The 18,425-nt window shown below is 35.2% G+C and overlaps 3 protein-coding genes across 4 annotated transcripts; all 3 read right to left on the minus strand.

Annotated features, from left to right (window-relative positions):
- Nucleotides 1-2,395: 2,395 nt before the first annotated feature.
- On the minus strand, nt 2,396-4,995 carry LOC8289704 (U-box domain-containing protein 15). Its single transcript, XM_002532167.4, has 2 exons — nt 4,472-4,995; nt 2,396-3,494 (listed from the first exon to the last, which is right to left on the minus strand). The coding sequence occupies exons 1-2, from the start codon at nt 4,846-4,848 to the stop codon at nt 2,672-2,674; spliced, it is 1,200 nt and encodes a 399-aa protein (XP_002532213.2). The 5' UTR covers nt 4,849-4,995; the 3' UTR covers nt 2,396-2,671.
- An 874-nt stretch (nt 4,996-5,869) lies between these two features.
- On the minus strand, nt 5,870-7,027 carry LOC8289705. Its single transcript, XM_048376636.1, has 2 exons — nt 6,847-7,027; nt 5,870-6,668 (listed from the first exon to the last, which is right to left on the minus strand). The coding sequence occupies exon 2, from the start codon at nt 6,631-6,633 to the stop codon at nt 5,983-5,985; it is 651 nt and encodes a 216-aa protein (XP_048232593.1). The 5' UTR covers nt 6,634-6,668; nt 6,847-7,027; the 3' UTR covers nt 5,870-5,982.
- A 294-nt stretch (nt 7,028-7,321) lies between these two features.
- On the minus strand, nt 7,322-18,097 carry LOC8289706 (GBF-interacting protein 1-like). 2 transcript variants are annotated; one of them, XM_048376635.1, is made up of 12 exons: nt 17,684-18,097; nt 17,424-17,648; nt 16,665-16,708; nt 15,904-16,006; nt 15,458-15,584; nt 14,949-15,361; nt 14,670-14,846; nt 13,549-13,939; nt 12,559-12,856; nt 12,108-12,269; nt 9,974-10,471; nt 7,322-8,195 (listed from the first exon to the last, which is right to left on the minus strand). In XM_048376635.1, exons 2-12 carry the CDS (start codon nt 17,584-17,586, stop codon nt 7,899-7,901), a joined length of 2,673 nt encoding a protein of 890 aa, XP_048232592.1. In that variant the 5' UTR covers nt 17,587-17,648; nt 17,684-18,097; the 3' UTR covers nt 7,322-7,898. The 2 variants fall into 2 exon arrangements, with proteins under 2 accessions (XP_048232592.1, XP_048232591.1); XM_048376634.1 differs by having other exon boundaries at nt 17,424-18,096.
- Between the last annotated feature and the right edge of the window lie 328 nt (nt 18,098-18,425).

The raw sequence follows: 18,425 nt of genomic DNA on the forward strand, positions 1-18,425 counted from the left end.
TCGTCAAAACTCTAGATATTGTTTAGTTAGCAAAACATTTGGTTGTTCACATTTTACTGCCAACCAAAATTTCAACAAAATCTTGAAGCATTAAACACAATTGCAATAGATATAAGGGCTAAACTGAGTTTCTCAGTTCCAAATAAAATTAGAGAAAAAGATTTTATCCTTACTTTAAAGTAAGTATATTATTAATTTTTAATAGTACTTTATTATTATTGCCACTTCTACTACTCTTTATAGTAAGCGTGTATTCATTTTTTATTAATGTTATTGTTATTTTACAATTAGATATTTTTATATTAATTCAAGATTGTATTAGAGTTATTGATAGTATCCATATTCCTACAATAGTTACTGGACATTGACATTAATAGCTATCGCAATTGTCATGGAATTTTGTAAAATGTTTTAGCAGCTTGTAACTTTGATTTGGAATTCATTTATGTGCTTAGTGGATTGAAAAAATCTGCACATGGTTCAAAAGTATTAAATGATGCTCTATCAAGGAGTAATGACTTAAAGTGTCATAAGCTACTTTTAATCTACTTACTGTAATTTCAATTTGTTTTCATTTTTTATTTTTATTTTTTATTTTTATCATATTTTTTTATTATACATATGTTAGGTAAATATTTTTTGGTGGATTGTGAATTTCCAGAATGACTTTAGTTTTTAGCTCCTTTTCAAGGTGTTTGCTATCATTTTTAAGATTTCCACAGTCAATGCAAATGAGTTATTCAATCTTTCCCATACTTCTTTGAGAAATACAGTTGAAAGATTATTTGGTATTGTTAAATCGCGGTTTATAATTTTTAAAACAGCTCTTCCATTTTCATATAACATACAAGCAGAGCTATGTGCAGGATTGCACAACTTTCTTAAAAAAAAGTGTCGTATGGATGAATTTCTAGTTAAACCAGATAATGAAATTTTATCATCTCCAATTATACCAGTTAATCAAAAAGAGGATTTTGAACTATTTGTTAAAACACAAGATCAACAAAGAAATACTGCCAATGGATGGAGGACTACTATAAATATTAATATGTAGAATCATGTTAAGCCCATGGAAACTAATGAACATTAATTTTTTTTTTGTTTTAAATATTATTCTAAATTTTGTTACATGGAGATAGTTAGATTTTTTTTAATTAAAGACATCTACTTTTATTGATTACTTTAAAATTTTTATTTTATAATATCATAAAAATTAATTTATTACATCAAAATATGTATATTAAAATCAATAAAAAAATTTCAATGTCTATAAAAGTCACAAATATATATAAAAGTTTTATGAAATAATATCTATAAAAGTCATTAACAAGTTCATAAATTCTATAAAAATCTTCTAAAATAAAGTCTATAAAAGTCATTAATAAATTCATGTTCTATAAAAGTCATTAATAAATTCATACTCTATAAAAGTCATTAAAAGTCTATAAATTCTACAAAAATCATTGACTAAAATAAGTCTATAAATATATTTTAAAGTCTTAATTGAAGAAATCTTTCAAATTCCAATTTCTGTCGCTTTAAATTTTCAGCTTGGTCTAAAACTTGACCTTTCCTTCTTGAATTGCAGGTACCATCAACAGAAAAAAATAATTAGAAGTCTTCAAAGTTCAGTTTTCAAAGGCTCAATAGACTGCAAATGAAAGTTAAGGACCAAATTAAACAAAATCAAAAGTTAAAAGGCTCAATTGACCGCAATTGAAGGTTATGAAGTAATTTGACCTTCGGCTCAAAACTTTATAGCCAATAACAGAACAAGAATTTTCTGCTACACATTCCTATGACATTTCAATCTCTGTTTTCTTATCTTTAAGAATATTACAGAACCAGTCCGCATGATAGGACTAACTCTGAATCCTCCACTTCAAAAAATTCCTTAAAGGGTATGATTTAAACTTATGACCCTTGGATCACCCTTAACCACTAGCCACTAGACTAAGGCTCATCGGTTTTGAATCTCTTTTGTATTCCTATAATATGCTCTAGTGGAGTAGTAAAGAACAAGGACAAGAGTTAATTAAAGTTTTTCTTTTTTCCTTTTTTTGGCCTTTTCTTTCTATTCTATAGAACCTGGAAGCATCATTCATATCAAAGCATAACGATTGCTTCTTGGATCAACCCTGCCGAAGGAACACTTGCTTTTACATTATTATTATTATCTTATGAACAGAGACCCAGACCCGCCATTATCACCAAAATTGATTTCTTGTATACTGCAGCCACTGATCAAGTGCCTGATTCTCCAGCCAGGAGGAAGAAAGGTAGCTACCCTGTCAAAAATCACAGCACAAACCTTTGACGTCTTGAACTAGCATTCTGGTTGGGAGGCATGTAATTGGTGTTGTGACTGCTTTGAGAGCTTGCTTGATTTGAAGGATTGTAAATGTAATGCTTTCGAGCCAAAAGACTTTTGGCTTCTTATATCTTATATGAGCAAGATGGATGTACAACACCTTGTTGAGGTTGAAATATCACCTCAAGAAAGTAGACCACTAGTGAAACCTATTCAGTATATCAGTTTTGCGCATTCATCTTCTTGGATGGTGACGTAGTTATGGGTTACAAGAGCTTTAACTGGCCAAACAAAACAAAGATTCAGATTCAAACTCTCATTGGGGGTTACTTATAAATTTTCTTATCAAACCATGGCTCCTCACGTGGATGAAATCTTAGAAGATGGACAAGCTGCCGTGGTATGCTGGATGCGGCCTCTGCTGAGCTCCATGCTTCTTTGAACCATGTCCTGTAATAGCTGCTTGGCAGTTTCAGCAGCTTTATCTGAGCCATCAACTCGTGCAGCAATGTCATAAACAATTTTCTCTAATACTGCAGATGCCAATTTCTTTTCTGGAGTATCTCTAAGCAAGTCTAGGAGTGTCCGAGCTCTTTTTTGAGCTTCAGAGGTCCCCTCCACAGTTAGTTGCAGAAGACCTGGGATTGCGCCTTCTTTAAGAATTAGTTCCCTGTACTTGTCTCTGTTGCTCTGGCACAGAGTGAGCAGAATTCCAACTGCATATTCTGTGCTAACAAGTGATCCATCTTCAACAGTCTCTACTAAAGTTAGAATACCACCATCTGATTCTGTGATTGCGATTCTCCCTTCTTCAGAGTTAGAAATGATTTCAAGTAGAGCTGTTGCTTTCTCAGCAAACTTGGAATATTTCTTGCATTCTTTGAGGAGTTTAATAAGAGGGGAAACTGCTTTAGCATCCACAATTGGATGGGAATTCTTGTTGCAGGTTGAGAGATTATGTAGCGCCGTCACAGCATCAACTTTTCCTTGAACACTCCCAGAGTACAGGATCTGAATCAGAAGAGGTGCAGCTCCTGAAGCTGCAATTGTTTGCTTGTTAGGTTCAGCGGCTGAGAGCGTTAAAATTGCAGCAGCACCTAATTCTCTTAAGCCACCATTCTGAAACTTGAGAAGTTCGACAAGTGGAGGGACTGCACCAGCTGTCACTATCTTGACTTTGTTTCTGATAAACGTAAAATATAGAAAGAAGACTAAATCAGGTAAAAATGACCGTATGCTCTATGGAGTACTAAAATATAGTCAGCACAATAAAGGAAAAGCAAGACATAAGAAAAACTGGCATAAAGAATGAATAAACACAAAAAGAACTCACATAACAATATAACGATTCACCATTGTTGCAACCTAACCACACAACTAGATTTTTTTGAGCAAAACGAATCTATATCTCTCAGGGAACCAATCAACCTTAAAGCTTAGGCTTGTGGATGAGGGCCTAAGAAAATGTTTTTAAATCTCTAACAATTTCAGATTGGGAAAAAGAGGAAAATAGCAATTGAAATCATTAATTAAGTATACACAATCGATTGAGCTGAAAGGACACTTAATATTATTGAAACAGAAACATACCATTCTTGGCTTAGAAACCAATTGATAATACTAACACTCATCAAAGCAACAACCCCAATCTAACCATCCTCATAGGAAAAAGATGGTACTTTTACAAAAACTAATCCCCTGCAAACAAATTGCAACATTTTTTTTTGGTAAAATCCAACAATAAAAAGGACACACACAAAAAGATAGATATATGAATGTGTGTGTGTGTGTGTGTGAGAGAGAGAGAGAGAGAGCTTCGCCATTTCTCTCCCAAAATTTCATAGCATAAAAAGACATTCGTCCATGTAAACACCAATAATTGCAGATAAATATTACAAGTATGAAAGATAAGATACTTGAATTAACTAAAAAATCATGGAAATTTATCCCTGTTGAAGTAAATAGATCTCAACGATACAAGTCTTTTCCAATCATGAGAAAAATAAAAACCCTAATTTAAGATAAGAATCAAGAGCCAAAAAATTCTTTTGACAACTTTGAAAAACCTAAAACCATAAAGCTAATATTCAATTCAGGCCAACATAAAAATTAAAAAAAAAAAAACATAAAAAAAGAAGAGAAAAAAATTAAGGAACTGACCGTTGATTTCTAACGGCGAGATTAAGGAGAGCAAGAAGAGAGGCGTGACGAGCGTCAAGATTAGAAGAGAAAAGCATAAAAACAAGAGGTTGAATAACACCGGCAGCAGCGAATTTAGAGCGAGTTTTAGTAGAAGAAGAAGATTTTCGGACAAGCTTTCTTAAATCTTTAGCAGCTTGAATTTGGGTATTTAGATCTCCTTTTTTAAGTCTTTCTGATACTTGTTGAATTAGGGTTTCTTTCTTTACATTCCATTTCTCTTCTTCTTCTTCTTCGTCGTCTTCTTCTTCTTCTTCTTCTCCGTCTCTTACATTAGTATTACCATTATTATTTGATGTTGTCGATGTTGTCTCCTCATCGGCATCTTCCTGTCTCATGATTATGATTATTATTATTATTATGTATATATGAAATTCTGCTTGCTTTGTATTATGCTTCTGTTTTTCTTTTATCTTGTTTCTGGTAACTGAGAGGCTCCGGTGCTTCTGTCTCAAACCCCCAAAAGAAAATTGTTAAGCAACAAATTTTAATTTTCCATTTTTAATCAATAAATAAATAAAATTGCACGTGTGATTTAGTTGATTTCAGAGGAAAAAAGATGAAATATTAATTTTAGCCTAAATGCATATTACAAAATTAATTTTCTTCATCAAATCAATTTAACACTTTAAATTTTAATATAATATAAAAAAATTCTATTCATATTTTTATAATATTTAAATATTTTTAACATACTACTTATAAATATTTAAATATTACTAAAAATAATTCTTTTGTAACTATAAATTAAATTAAATTTTAAATAGAATTTGAATATCTATTAAGTTAATTTAAAAGTTAAGAACTAAATAATTAAATAATTACAGTTGAAGTGTTTAAATATTATGTATTCTGCCATTAATTTTACCTCTATTATTTTTCTCCTTTTCTTCAAGTGGAATATAAAAATTTACATTTCATTTCAATATCAACGAAGTAAAGCTTGCATTATGATAAGATTTTGGACCAACCCTTTAAAATAATAGAACTGGCTTAAAATTAATAAGCTAAGTGCATTAAAAATAATAGAGTTTGGCCTAATAGAACCTCCCTTTTATTTGCGTTTGGCCATGCATGCCTTAGACTACTGGTGACTTTTGCCAATGGTACCTAGCCATCGCTTAGCCTATATGCCTATGGACCAGTGTTTTTGGAGCTTCACGGTTTTCTTACATCAAGTTTCAGGGTCATCATGCACGCGGCTCCTGTCCTTGCAGCTTCTTGTCTGATGACTGGGTTCATTCCTCAAGTTCTAGTCATAACAAAATTTTAAAAGTATATATTAAGATTTATATTATTTTTTCATGGAATGAATTTCTTAAATCCACTGTCCACTTTCTCCAACATTCTGCTGGGGACTTCTGTAATTCTGCTGAATAAAAATAATAATAATAATTGTTCTTAATTTACTATCTTTGCTTTGCCCACTCTGGAGGGCGCTGAACTGAAGCATATATAGCATTAATCTGTAATCAGTTCCCTTGGCTTTCATCGATCGAGTTTAGAGATGGCTGCCATAGAAAACCATTCTGAGGCCTCCTCTTTCCTATATCAGACTGACAGCTTGAGCTTTTCTTTTTACCATCTTTGCTCTTGCCCCCCTTCTCTGAGTTGGACGAACCCGAGGCCTTGTATTTGGCATCAATGCCAGCGAATGTGACATGCTTCTTAATGCCGCTTCTCCTTCTAAATGCACTCATGAAAGAATCCCTCGTCTCCCTTGAAACGTTGCAGTCAACTGAGATGTCATCAGAACCAGAGGCTTGAGATACGGAAGAACCAAACAGGTCTTTACTGGGTTTTTTCACCCTTCGCCGGAGCTTCTTCACAGTTCGAAGTGGAACAAGCAAGAACTTGCGTCCTGGAGTTAGGATTTTCTCAGGTCGGACCACTGAATCCCAGGGCCTTCGAAAAACCTCTGGCTTGGCCAGCACATAAGATGGGTACTTCTCCAATATCCTGATTGCGGGTATTGCCATATAGTAAGTTTCGACCTTCCCACCTGCATGGACAATCTTCAAGGCAGAAGGGGAATCCTCAGGCTCCTGAGAGGCTTCAGGGTGAGCCAGCTTGGAGCGACCGCTGCGTGAGAAAGGTGCAACTTTGAGCAACTTGTTCAGCATGCTTGATGTGGCAGTTAATTAGAGTTGCAAAGTTGCTGTCATGGAAGTGACCAAAATGAGTATTTAAACTCTCCAATTTATGCTGATACACTTCGGATCATCGATGAATTCAAGAGACAAAATTTTCATGCAAATATTTTTTGCATAAGATGGACCAACTGGAATTGAAATGTAAGAAAATTCTGGTGGAAGATAACATCAATGAACGCTTACAGAGCGGAGTCCAAGGCAGGCGATGATTTTGTAGTTTAGCTTTTGTTGGGGCATTCCCCTATTCCTTAAATTGCCAATTAAATCGGTCAGAAGTAGGAAGAACAGCAGCCTCAGACCCTGGGTAGGGTTGCAAAAGTTAACTGCTCCTCAAAAATTAACAGAGTATTCATAAATGTAAGATACATGCAAATTATTAACTGATGGCATGCAGACAATAGACAGAATGTAATTTAATCAAGCAAATGTTTCAGTGCAAGAATATAAACTTTGATTACAACAGGACACATGAGAGAAGTGGGCAACTGCCGTTTCCTTTAAGCATCAAATAGAAATTATTAACTCCTCCAGCCTTGATTAGGAACAAATAGCAATTACACAACCCTGACAATGTTCAAGTACAATATTCCTGGTAAACTTTTTCTAGACGGGCCTATTCTTCTCCAGCAAGCATTCATGAATGAAATATCAGCCAGCATAAACAATTAAAATGTTCACTTTCGCTTTTACCAATTACAACAGTTACGTACATCCTTTCCCTCGCTATCAAAAATTCACTTTACAGGTAGCGGAATAACAATCGAAAAAAGGAATTAGAAAAATTCTCCAGCAACCTATATCTTACTTTCCAGAAACCTAGAAAACCTCAAGTCAAAAAGAATGAAAAAGATTCTCACCACTCAACAATATAAACCTAGTTCAAAGACTTTTAGAGGAAAAAAGAGGAGAATAAGGCTTTAGACTATGAAATGGAAGACTGTAACACCATATGGCAGCAAGAAGAAATGAGAATACTGCACATGCCTACCTTGACTAACTTAAAATGGTCAATATCAGTTACAGGTGAACTGCTTTTTTATGCCCCCGACCCAAGCAATTATAAGATACCACTGGCAAATTTTTCCCAAGACTCTTCCTCTAGTTTCGTAATCCAGATCCTGCCAGTGTTTGTATCTTCTTTCTGTCCCCCTATTCCAAACTTCTTGGAGTTCCCAAAAATTACCCAAGACTGAACTTGTTTTCTTGGTGTACAAAAACAAAAATCATTCCATCTTTCAATAGTTACTAGGCCAGTTTATCTGTTGATGCTGAGGCTGCTGGTAAACACTAGCTGCAGGACCCACCAAATCAACTGCTCCAGCCATGGGTTGAGACTGTTGCAGAAGCGGGTGAACAGCTGCCGCAGTTACTGCTTGTGCAGGCTGATAGATATTGGCAAAGGTGCCATGCCCAGCTTGTGCTGGAGTGAAAGTTACATGCTGACCTTGAGGAGGAAGGCTGTAAAAGGAACTTGCTGGCAAGCTAGATATATCTCGACCAGGAGCAGCAATCCACACAGCTGAGCCATCACTCTGCAAAAATCCACCACCATTAAGAATAAATGCCATTTTGTAGCAGTGAAAGAACAGATATGAGATTTTATGAGCTAATAATTACAGAATGCTGGTTTGACAACACATGACATAAGTTTGAGGACCTATAGCATGCACATGAACTTTATACTAACTGCCAAATAATAAAGTTATATATAACGTTTAGAAGCTGCCATACTCTCATGGTCGGATCACAGGAGTCAAAACCACAATCTTTGATTGAAATCTAGATATTAGAACAAAGGCAAAAGAAATGGAGAAACGCTACCCAGCACTTTTCAGGTTTCTACAAACTAGTAACATAGGACACAAATCATGGATCTCCATTACAATGATTACAAAACCACTACAGTACTCGCATGGATTAATCACCAAAAGCACACTACTGCATCCACCAAAAAATAAATAGCACAGCAGCCAAAGCTGCTAGACGATCCTATTACCAACACCTCTACTGCTCCAACAAAAAAGCCACTGCCAGCAGTAGGAAAACATAATTACAATCACCATCCCAATTACACAACCAGTCACATTATTGTTTTAACAGCTCCTTTGATTTTTGCCCCAACCAAAAAATGCCTCTGCCAGCAGTAGGAAAACAAAATTGTAGCCACGATTCCAATTACAGAACCAGCCACCTTGTTATCTATAGAAATTTAATATTTCTGAGAAAGGAATACCATAGAAAGAAACTAAATCACAAAATTGTAAGCACAAACTTATATGCAATAACCCTTGACCATTATAGCCACTATATTCTATTTTTCATGAGTCTCGTAAAAGAGTCATTTTCGAATTAAAAGAAGATCAACAATAGTTGATAGAGGCTTGTGCCTTTTCAAGCCACAAGGCACGGCAAAGGCATACCTGTGTGCTGTGTTTACACTTCCACCATTTATTTGTTTATTTAATCTAAAAGATTGATCTAAGCATAGATATCAACTTATGGCGTGTTATGGTGCACTCTGTTAAAACAAAAGACCAAAAATTATGAAGAAGGCAAGAGCTAGATAGGTACTGCAATATTTTCATTTGATAATATAAGCAAAGGAAAAAGGAAAAGAAAAGTATGCTATGGAAAAGAAAGAAAGAAGAGAAAGAAATACAAGAACAAGACACTGCTCTGCATACGATTGCCAGATCAGAATAGACCAGTTAGTAACTAGTACTGCCTCTCTCTATATATCTTCATTCTCTTCTATTCTCCAATCAGAGTCCTCTTTTTTTCTGCATTTCATCTATTCCAGTCTCCTCTCTCTCTCTCTCTCTCCAACTCTATTATTCCTCTTTCTTGTCCTCTGCTTTCCTCTATTTTTAAGACATACTCTTTTACTTTCTAGTTGAACTCTTAAGTAAAACAAAAACATTGTTTTTCCTCACTCGGAAAAAGATAAACTCCAGAATTCTTCTTTGTATCTCAAATGTGGAATCCAATATTTGTTTTCTTGCTCTTCTTTTCTTTTTCTCTTTTTCTTGAATTTCAGCCCTTAGCCCTAACAATAGGGATATAGTTTCTAGTAACCATAGAAGTAGAACTTCCAGAGAAGATCCTATGATGGAAGACATGACTGTTAGATCCAAGTCAGGGAGTTTTGAATGCTGATAATTATTTATCAATATGTGGTGTTAATTTTGAATTTTCCAGCTTTTTAAACTCCTTTTGCACCTCATCTCCAAGAAGCTCAGTGTAACTTGCTCTTATAGTAACCTATGCAATTAACTGTAATATAACACACAAACAATAATCAAAATCCTACCTGCTGCCCGGTGATGTAGACATTATCCTTAAATTGGGAACTGCCAAGATCCTCATCTGTGGTAGAATTTCCTCCTGCTGCTGTGGAACTGGGATTATAACCAGCTGGAGAAGAGCCATATGGCCCATAGCCACTTGGCATTCCCATATGAGTTGAGTTTCCTGTATTACTTCCAGGTTTGTATTGTGGAAGCGAGTATTTGACCCCCATGGCAGCTGCAGCCTGTGGAGCTGGATACACACTCCCAGCTTGAGGTTGCTGGGGAAATGCACCATTACTTAGAAACTGGTGGATGCCTGGAGGTGGAACATAGAATGGGGAGAAATAATGACCATAAGGAATGTAATTTGGAGGATAATGGGGTATATGCAACCCAGTTGGTGGGCGGAAGACAGGGAGTGCTTGCTGAGTGACAGGTATTGAGCTTTGCATGAGCCCAGCAGCTTGAGTCACTAGAGGAGTTGGACCGGCTGTTGACAAAACTAAAGAATTTCCACCCTGCAAATAAACATATATAAGAATTAGAATTTAAAACCTACAAAGACTAAAGTCGTTTTGTTAAAATAAATCTTCACAACAGCAGCAAACAGCTCCCCACCAGAAAACAAAGTTCATATATTTTGGAAAGATCAAACATGTCGTCACGATGAAGCACCCAGAACATTAGAAATTCATAATTAACTTGCAATGTTCTTTTAACAATATTTGCATTATCCAAAGCAAATAGCTAGAAACTTGTAATACCCTTAGCACTTGACTAACAAAATGGTAAACTCCAAACTCCCAGAGAGGACTATAAAACATGACACATAGTTTCTCCATATCATCAGATTCGTATTCTTAGGTATTATTATTTAATGTGTTTGAGTAGGCACTATTCCTTCTAAGAAAACACCATTGTTAAGTGACTAGCACTGTATAGATCAGAAATAGTTTCTAAATGGGCAGTTCTCAAAACAACATAGCACCAATAATTCAATTTCTAAGTAAAAAAAATTAAAAAGGTCAAGACCATAAACTTCAATTTGAAGAAAATAAAGATCAGGGTTTAATTTGCCAATGTCAGGGTTTAGGAACATCATAGATCTTAAAGTGCAAAGGAGTATTTAGGAGTTAACATTTAAGCCCCTATATTAGGAGGCAAACACTCAACCACTGAGTTACCAGAAGAATAGCAAGAGCTCTTTTGCAATTTTATCCCTTATCTCCAAAATGAAAATGCTAAGGATTTTTTGACCTACTTGCCAGCAATATGCAAGCTACAGCATGAGATAAGCGCAAAGCAACCAGAAGGATCGCTGCCTTTGAACAACTCTACTGCTAGGAACCTCTTCAAATCTTTCCAAGAACTCAAAAATTATGTTATATTTAGGGCGGCAACATGCCTTGACGCAATGCTAAGCATAACCAATTTTGTCTCAATAAAACAACAAAACATGTAGGGCAGATTCACATTAGCAAAACAGAGGAAAAATCAACAAATTTAATCATGCAATTATTGATGTAAAACGACTGAGATAGTTGAATGATGTTTAACTTATGGCATAAATTAAGCTTAAGTGAATCTTTGGACAAACTACATGTAACTGCTTCTGAGGGAAAGCCTACTATATCTTAAAAACTTACCGTAGCAAAACCTCAAAAAACTTGAACAGTTGTGATAGCAGTCAGCATATAGAATGAAGACAAACCTATTTTTGCTGATAACCACAAAAGTTATCAAAAAAAAAATCTAATAAATGTACAAATAAGTGAATTGTAGAATGTGGACTACAAATTACACCAGTCCAATTGTTAAAGTCATATGTGGATACTATGGGCTCAAAACAAACCCCAATTAGTCAGAGAAAGACAAAGAGATACGATACTTGATCTTAGTTGCACTAACCCTGGAGATTCTTAGCAACATAAGCAGCTTCCTAACATTTGCATCGCAAAATTATTGATTGATGCAGATAAGAGTGCAGCATGATCATGAAATAATGAAATTATGCCCAAAGAAATTTTAAAACAATGGTCAATAAAGAAAATAACTTCTTTGATCAATAACAACTTTCGAATGAGGAAAATCATCAATAAAGACCCTGAGCTTTTCGCTAAATGAAAGATCAAAAGAAAGCTTAGCTATTGTAACCTCTTGGGCAGACTGAGAAGTATGTGGAGGCAACACTGCAACATTTCCATTGTATTTAGCAGCAATTGGAGGTGAAGGAAATGGAGAAATACGGCCATCAGTATCCGCACCTGAACGATAGAATTGAGCATAGTAGCTTGTAGGATCAACAGATTGTTGAACCTGGACAGAGAAACCATTAAATACCATAAGTTATTTGTTTTAAAGCCGCCCATGCAATGATGCAATAAATTACTCTTAAAACTTATCCATGTAACCATGATAAAATCAAAGTTTTGGGTGCACAAGATAGACATCGTATCAACAATATAATACACATTGAGATACATGTTAAATTTATTACTTCCCAGGAAAACTATATCTAATCAATACCAAAAACTTAAACACAAGTAAGATACAACTGAGTTGGTATATAAAATAAAGAAACATAGTTTTCAAAGAAAAGGCTTACGACAAAACTAGGAAGACGAGAAACATCGCGCTGTTGAGATTCAGAGTTTTCAAATGTTGCAATCTGGCTACTCAGCACAGGAGGAACAAAGCCAAAACTGTAGTTCGGAGTAGTATGCACCACTGAGTATTGCTGGCCCCCAGACATCAATGCAGTCTCTTGCTTGGACTCACTATAGTCAGGAACTGCACTAGATGAGACATCACCCTCAGTAGATAAGTTTCCAGACACATGGGAAGGTGACTCTGGATGATCAGGATATGCTCCCTCCTCAACTGTCTCCATTGTATCTTGATTGCTGAACCCGAAAACATTACCAAAAAATGTTACTGCTGAAATGGTTCCCAGAATATCAAATTATACAGTATAATCAAATTTGTATTACTTGCACATTTGTTACACTGAGGCAAGAATTTATTATTCTAACAATTGCAAAAACTTCAGCTTGCTAAAAGAACAATAAATTGAACCATTGGGTTGCGAAACAGAGAAACAATCAATGTGGGATTACTGTTGTGTGTGAAAGAAGCACTTTTAGAATCCTTTTAGATTTAAAAGATTGAATTTTTTTATAAATTGCTTTCGTCAAATCTGCTTTTTGGAAAAGCATCAGTTTACCTGTTTTCTCCAAAAGCAGTTTCCAAAACTAACAAATTCAGAAAACCTTTTCTTCTTCTGAAAAGCGCTTTTCCAACCTCAATCCCAAACGATATGCCAAATAAATAATCAGAGTCAAAGCCTAGCGAAAATACATCAGTATAAATGCTGTTTATAGTATTATTATAGCTACAGATACGTAATAATCCTCTGGCAAAATGAGTCAAGTACCTATTTTTCTTCTTAAACGTGTATGCAAAAAATAAATAGAAGGCAACAGATACCATGACAAAAGCAGACTAGTATTCTCAGTAAGGTTTAGTTTCATGACAAGGCATACTAGAAAACTCAACTCTGCATTTATACCTAACGAACAACAATCAGTATACATACCTCGCAGCATGCTCCTCCACAGTTTCATCAATACCCTCAGAGGTTTCAGACAAAGGTGTAGAACTCTTGTCACTCCCTGGACCACCAACAAGGCTTGTTGTTATTCCAAAACTAGCATCGAAACTTCCAAAACTCAATTTTGTTCTTTCAGATTCAGGAACATGAATATGGTTCGGAATAATAACATGCTGACGCTGAGGAAAATGCAACTCCTCCAACTTCTTCTGCAGCTTAGAGGTGGCCTCTTCTGAATCAAGGGCTTTTGATAGAGGCTGTGATTGGATAGTGGCTTCAACTGGAATATCAGGCACATCAGATGAACCAGCTGCTCCAGACACTTGAAGCACGTTTGTGCTTGCTGGCTTTGGTTTCCACTCCTTAGTAGAACCAGCTGTCGAAGACAGAGTATCTTTAATTGTTTAGTATAATGAAGTCATAGTACAATATCCAACAGTAAAACCCAGACAAGAGGGTACATGTATTTAATAATTAACCTTTTTTTCCTCCCTTTTCTCCTTGGGTTAAGATGCCTCACATTTATGGACGAAGTATCCAAGTCAATGTACCTAATCTATCCGGACAAAGAACATGCGTAGCTACAATAACAGGTAACGAGGAATATAAAGCAAGCAAACGTATGTTTGCATTCTATTTCCAAACTTGAACAAGAATGCCAATCAAGAACTCCTACCAAACTATATTCAACTCAAACTTTACATTAGAAGAAAGTGCATGTCTGTATAAATTTATGTGCGTGCTTAAACCATTAAAGAATAAGAAAATGGGAATAACAGGGAACAAGCAGCAGGAGAGAAAACATGAAGCTCTATATGTGAAGTAAATGTATCTAGTATTTAGTAATTTCTTTTTAGTAATTCACCTTAAAATTCAATAAGCTACTACTACAAGAACATGTTCTCAACACAAAGGCTCCAAAATAAGCTGAAACAAAGCACACTTGGGGGCTAACATTACCAGGTCAACACTGCCCGATGCTACATATGAGATTAGGGATCACAAAATACTTAATGCAGAATTTAACAAGTTTAAAAGTGCATCTTCAACTCCATTAAACAACAATCTGAAATGATTTCGTTAAAAAACCCAAAGTAAAATCATACCCTTCTGCAGACCAGTTGCTTGCTGCGACCTACTACTGTAGTTAGAGGAAGGCCTACTACCAGAAGAACCACTGTGGATTGATGCAGATGAGTGTTGGGAAGCCTCATTTTGCAGACCCTTCCCGACCTGGGATTTACTTGGCACCTTCCCTTGCAGAAGAGTAGCGGACTCAGGAGCTGTGGTCAGCAAGTCGTGAGCAATGAGTCAAAAAGAAGATAAAAAGAACAGTTCAAAAAGAAAATTTAAAAAATTATTTTTTTGGGAAAAAAAAAGGTAACCTGATTTCTCAGAAGAAGTAATTGCATTTAATTCAACGGTAGTTCGATGGCCCCCCACTTCACGTTTAATGGTGCCCATATTACCAGGGTGCCATGAATCATTAGATGGAACAAGAACAGGATCAGATGACGAGAAACAAACTGTTGATGATGATGCAGGAGCCACTGACTCTGAGGAGTTACTAGAGCTTGGAATTGGTTCCCCATGTGCATCCCCAGTTCCAAATGTGATAGAGGGGGTTTTGTCAGCATCACTAGGTGACATTGTACTTCCCAACTTATCGACAATGATATTTGATGAAGTCTCTTCATTTTGACTTACACTACCTCCTGCAGATAAATTGGATGCACGCATTGCACTGGTGCTTCCAGAAGCTTCACCAGCAGCACCACTGGCCGAAGCACCCACAAAGCTGCAGGACATAATTAGAGAAAGTAATTATCACACATAAGATTGTACTCTATGAACCACATTATAAAGGTGATTTAGATTTGTAAATCATAGCCACCTTGCTGATGGACTTGTTTCTTTACTTTTCTCTTGAGAGGCTGGCAGAGAAGTGCCAGCTCCCTTCTCTGCAGTTTGGTTGCTTCCATTGTCCCTTGCAGGGCCAGATATCCTGCCACCACCAGCATCTGAACCAAGCTCACAGTCAACAACTAGCTTAAAAATTATAATAGACCTTAGTCATACAATAACATCCATATCATCAAATAATAATGCCATATCTAATGTGGTAATTCCGTCGTGAACCCAAAATAGTTGGGTAGTTAGAGTTTTACAAAAAACTGGACAAATGTCTGTCATTAACCTGTAACTAGATGAGTTATATGTGCAATAAGCAGCCAACAAATGCATATTGTTAAATATAGCACAGTGGCCGTGTACTGAGACAACAGAATTATCCAGCAATTGTAGTCTTCAACAAGCAATGTCTGAAATGTAATTCTTTACCATGTGATGTGTAACGGGATGGAAAATTCACCCGGCCACCCCTCCCCCGTCCCTGTGTGCCAGCTTTCCAGCGAGAATCTCCTGATTCTCTGTTGTTCAAACTCTGCAACAATTTAAAGTAAGTACAAAAATTGATACTAGAACTCATATTTGATCTAGAAAAATATAATAGGTACATTTTCGCATTAAATGCACTTGTACATGATCACCAAATAAAATAATAAATAAAATTTTACTTGAATAGACAAAATAAGTACTTTCTACCACCGCTGACTCATTCTGGATCCAAAACCATGACAACCAAATCTTTATTTCCTTACTCTTATCTCTCTATGATCAACATACAGCACCTTAAACATATCTATTTGTCCCTCTCTGTCCAATAACTGACAAAATTATCTGAGCAGAACCTACAGGGTAGCCTCATTCAATTCCCCCTCCAAAGTTGTGCACACTGCACAATGTTTATGTATCTAATTAAGTAACCTGAATATTCACAATGAACATGCCTATGATTGATATCCGCTAATGCCAAATTACATGCACACCCTAGAGATTATAATGTCAAGGTTACAAGCATGCTAAACTCAGAGGACTAACAATCATCTTAATCCACTCACTGGACAAACTCTAAAGAAAATATAGCTGATCGAAGACATCAACACTATCAACAATATTATTGTATTTGCAGGTGTCTCAAACAAAGAAGCCAAGATATATGAACTGCACAAATTTGAGAGGTATGAAAAGAAAACCCTTACCTCTTTTCTCCTTTCACGCTTCCTTTTGACTTCATGAAATGTATCTGTGAAACCACATACATGTCCATCATATTCAGAAAGAGACGAGGGAAGAAAACATAGCATAGCAACATTCTCAACTGCTATCTCTTTCATATAAACTTGCTCAACTCATGAGCAATAAAATGGATAGCTTAAAAGCAACTCATTTAAACTTCAAAAACATAAATTCATAATAGAAAGTTGTTTTTTTGGAGGGCAAGCATTTTAGTAAAATCAGTAAGAGATAAAACCCCATGTTTTTAACTTGAGTTTTCATTTTCTAAGTTCACACGAATACATGACACTCTCTTCATTAACTCTTGGATATCTTCAAAAGCCATTTTTACAAATCAACAAGACGAAGACAAGTGAGAGGAAAGGGGAAAAGAGAAAGCTTTCATTAGAACATAGAAACTCATTAACATTGCAAAATCTTAGGTAGCCCCACAAGTAAAAACGAAAGAAAGAAAGAACAAAAACAATACTGGAGAAACAGTAAACACCCTTCAAAAGCAAATAGAAAACCCAATTCAAATCCACAATTTCCAATCAACCCAAATTAAAATCAAATCCCTAAGGTTCAAAACACGGATCACAAAGAAATCATCAGAATGAGAAAACATGCACTTGATTAAATTGAAAAATGAGCTTAAAGAAAGAAAACCGCGAGAATCAAAAACCATAAATAAGTGAATAACAATAATAATAATAATAATCAAGAAAGAAGAGAAGAGATACCCTGAAGAAGAAGCTTTTGAGCGGTTTCATTAGGATCCATAGAGCAATCTCTGAGCATTGCATAAATCTCTTCTTCACTATGGTTACCTGTGATCTCCTTTATATCTTGGATCGTCTTTCTAACGTTGCTTGGAATTGAAGCCCTAACCCCAATATTGCTCATCTTTGTTCACTAAGCAAACAAACTCTCTCTTTTCTTTTCTTTTCTTTTTCTTTTTTTCTAATTTTTCTCTATGTAAGTTACAATATAAAGAAAGAAGACTCTGTGTATAAATATGTGTAAGAAAGATTTATAAATGGAAGGTTTTAGAGATAGAAAGAGAGAGAGAGGATTTTATTGGTAGTGAAGAGAGAGAAGTGTTTGTTATTTTTTGAATTTGATCTAATGAGAAAGAAAGAAAGAAAGAAAGAAAGAAATAAAGAAAGGAAGAAAGGGAAGAAAAGAAAAGGCAAGAATGGGAGGGAGCTAATTGTATAGTGTTCTTTCTGTCTCTGTTTTTTGGAGTGCTTGTATTGTAAGGCTTTTTGGGGTTTTTTTATTTTATTTTATTTTACCTTTGATTATTAATATTAAATTGGAAAATTCTGTAATAATAAAAAGTGTGTGTGTATGAATTTTCTGTGGAACTTGCATGAACAATTCATGTAAAATATATGCAGGTTTCTTTTGAAACTTACAAAAGGAATGAATTGGTGCATCTCCAATGTATTTTAATTGACTATTCTCTTTTAAACAGTGGAATAATGTAGTGTTTACATTAATTATAAGACTTAATCAAATTTAACATCTAGATTGAAATTTTATATTTTAATCCTAAGTAGTTTTATATTTCATATTTCAGCTCTTGAATGTTTGATAATTATTGTTAGAGTTAATATTAGATGCAATGATTTGTAAGTAATATTTTCTCTATTCTAAATTTTTTTTTTGTTGGTCTGTTCTAAATTATAGTTTTTCTTTTGATTATTAATTTAGTAAATAATTTTTAAATAATATTTTTA

The sequence above is a fragment of the Ricinus communis genome, chromosome 7 (assembly GCF_019578655.1).
Source record: "Ricinus communis isolate WT05 ecotype wild-type chromosome 7, ASM1957865v1, whole genome shotgun sequence".
Taxonomy (NCBI): Eukaryota; Viridiplantae; Streptophyta; class Magnoliopsida; order Malpighiales; family Euphorbiaceae; genus Ricinus; species Ricinus communis.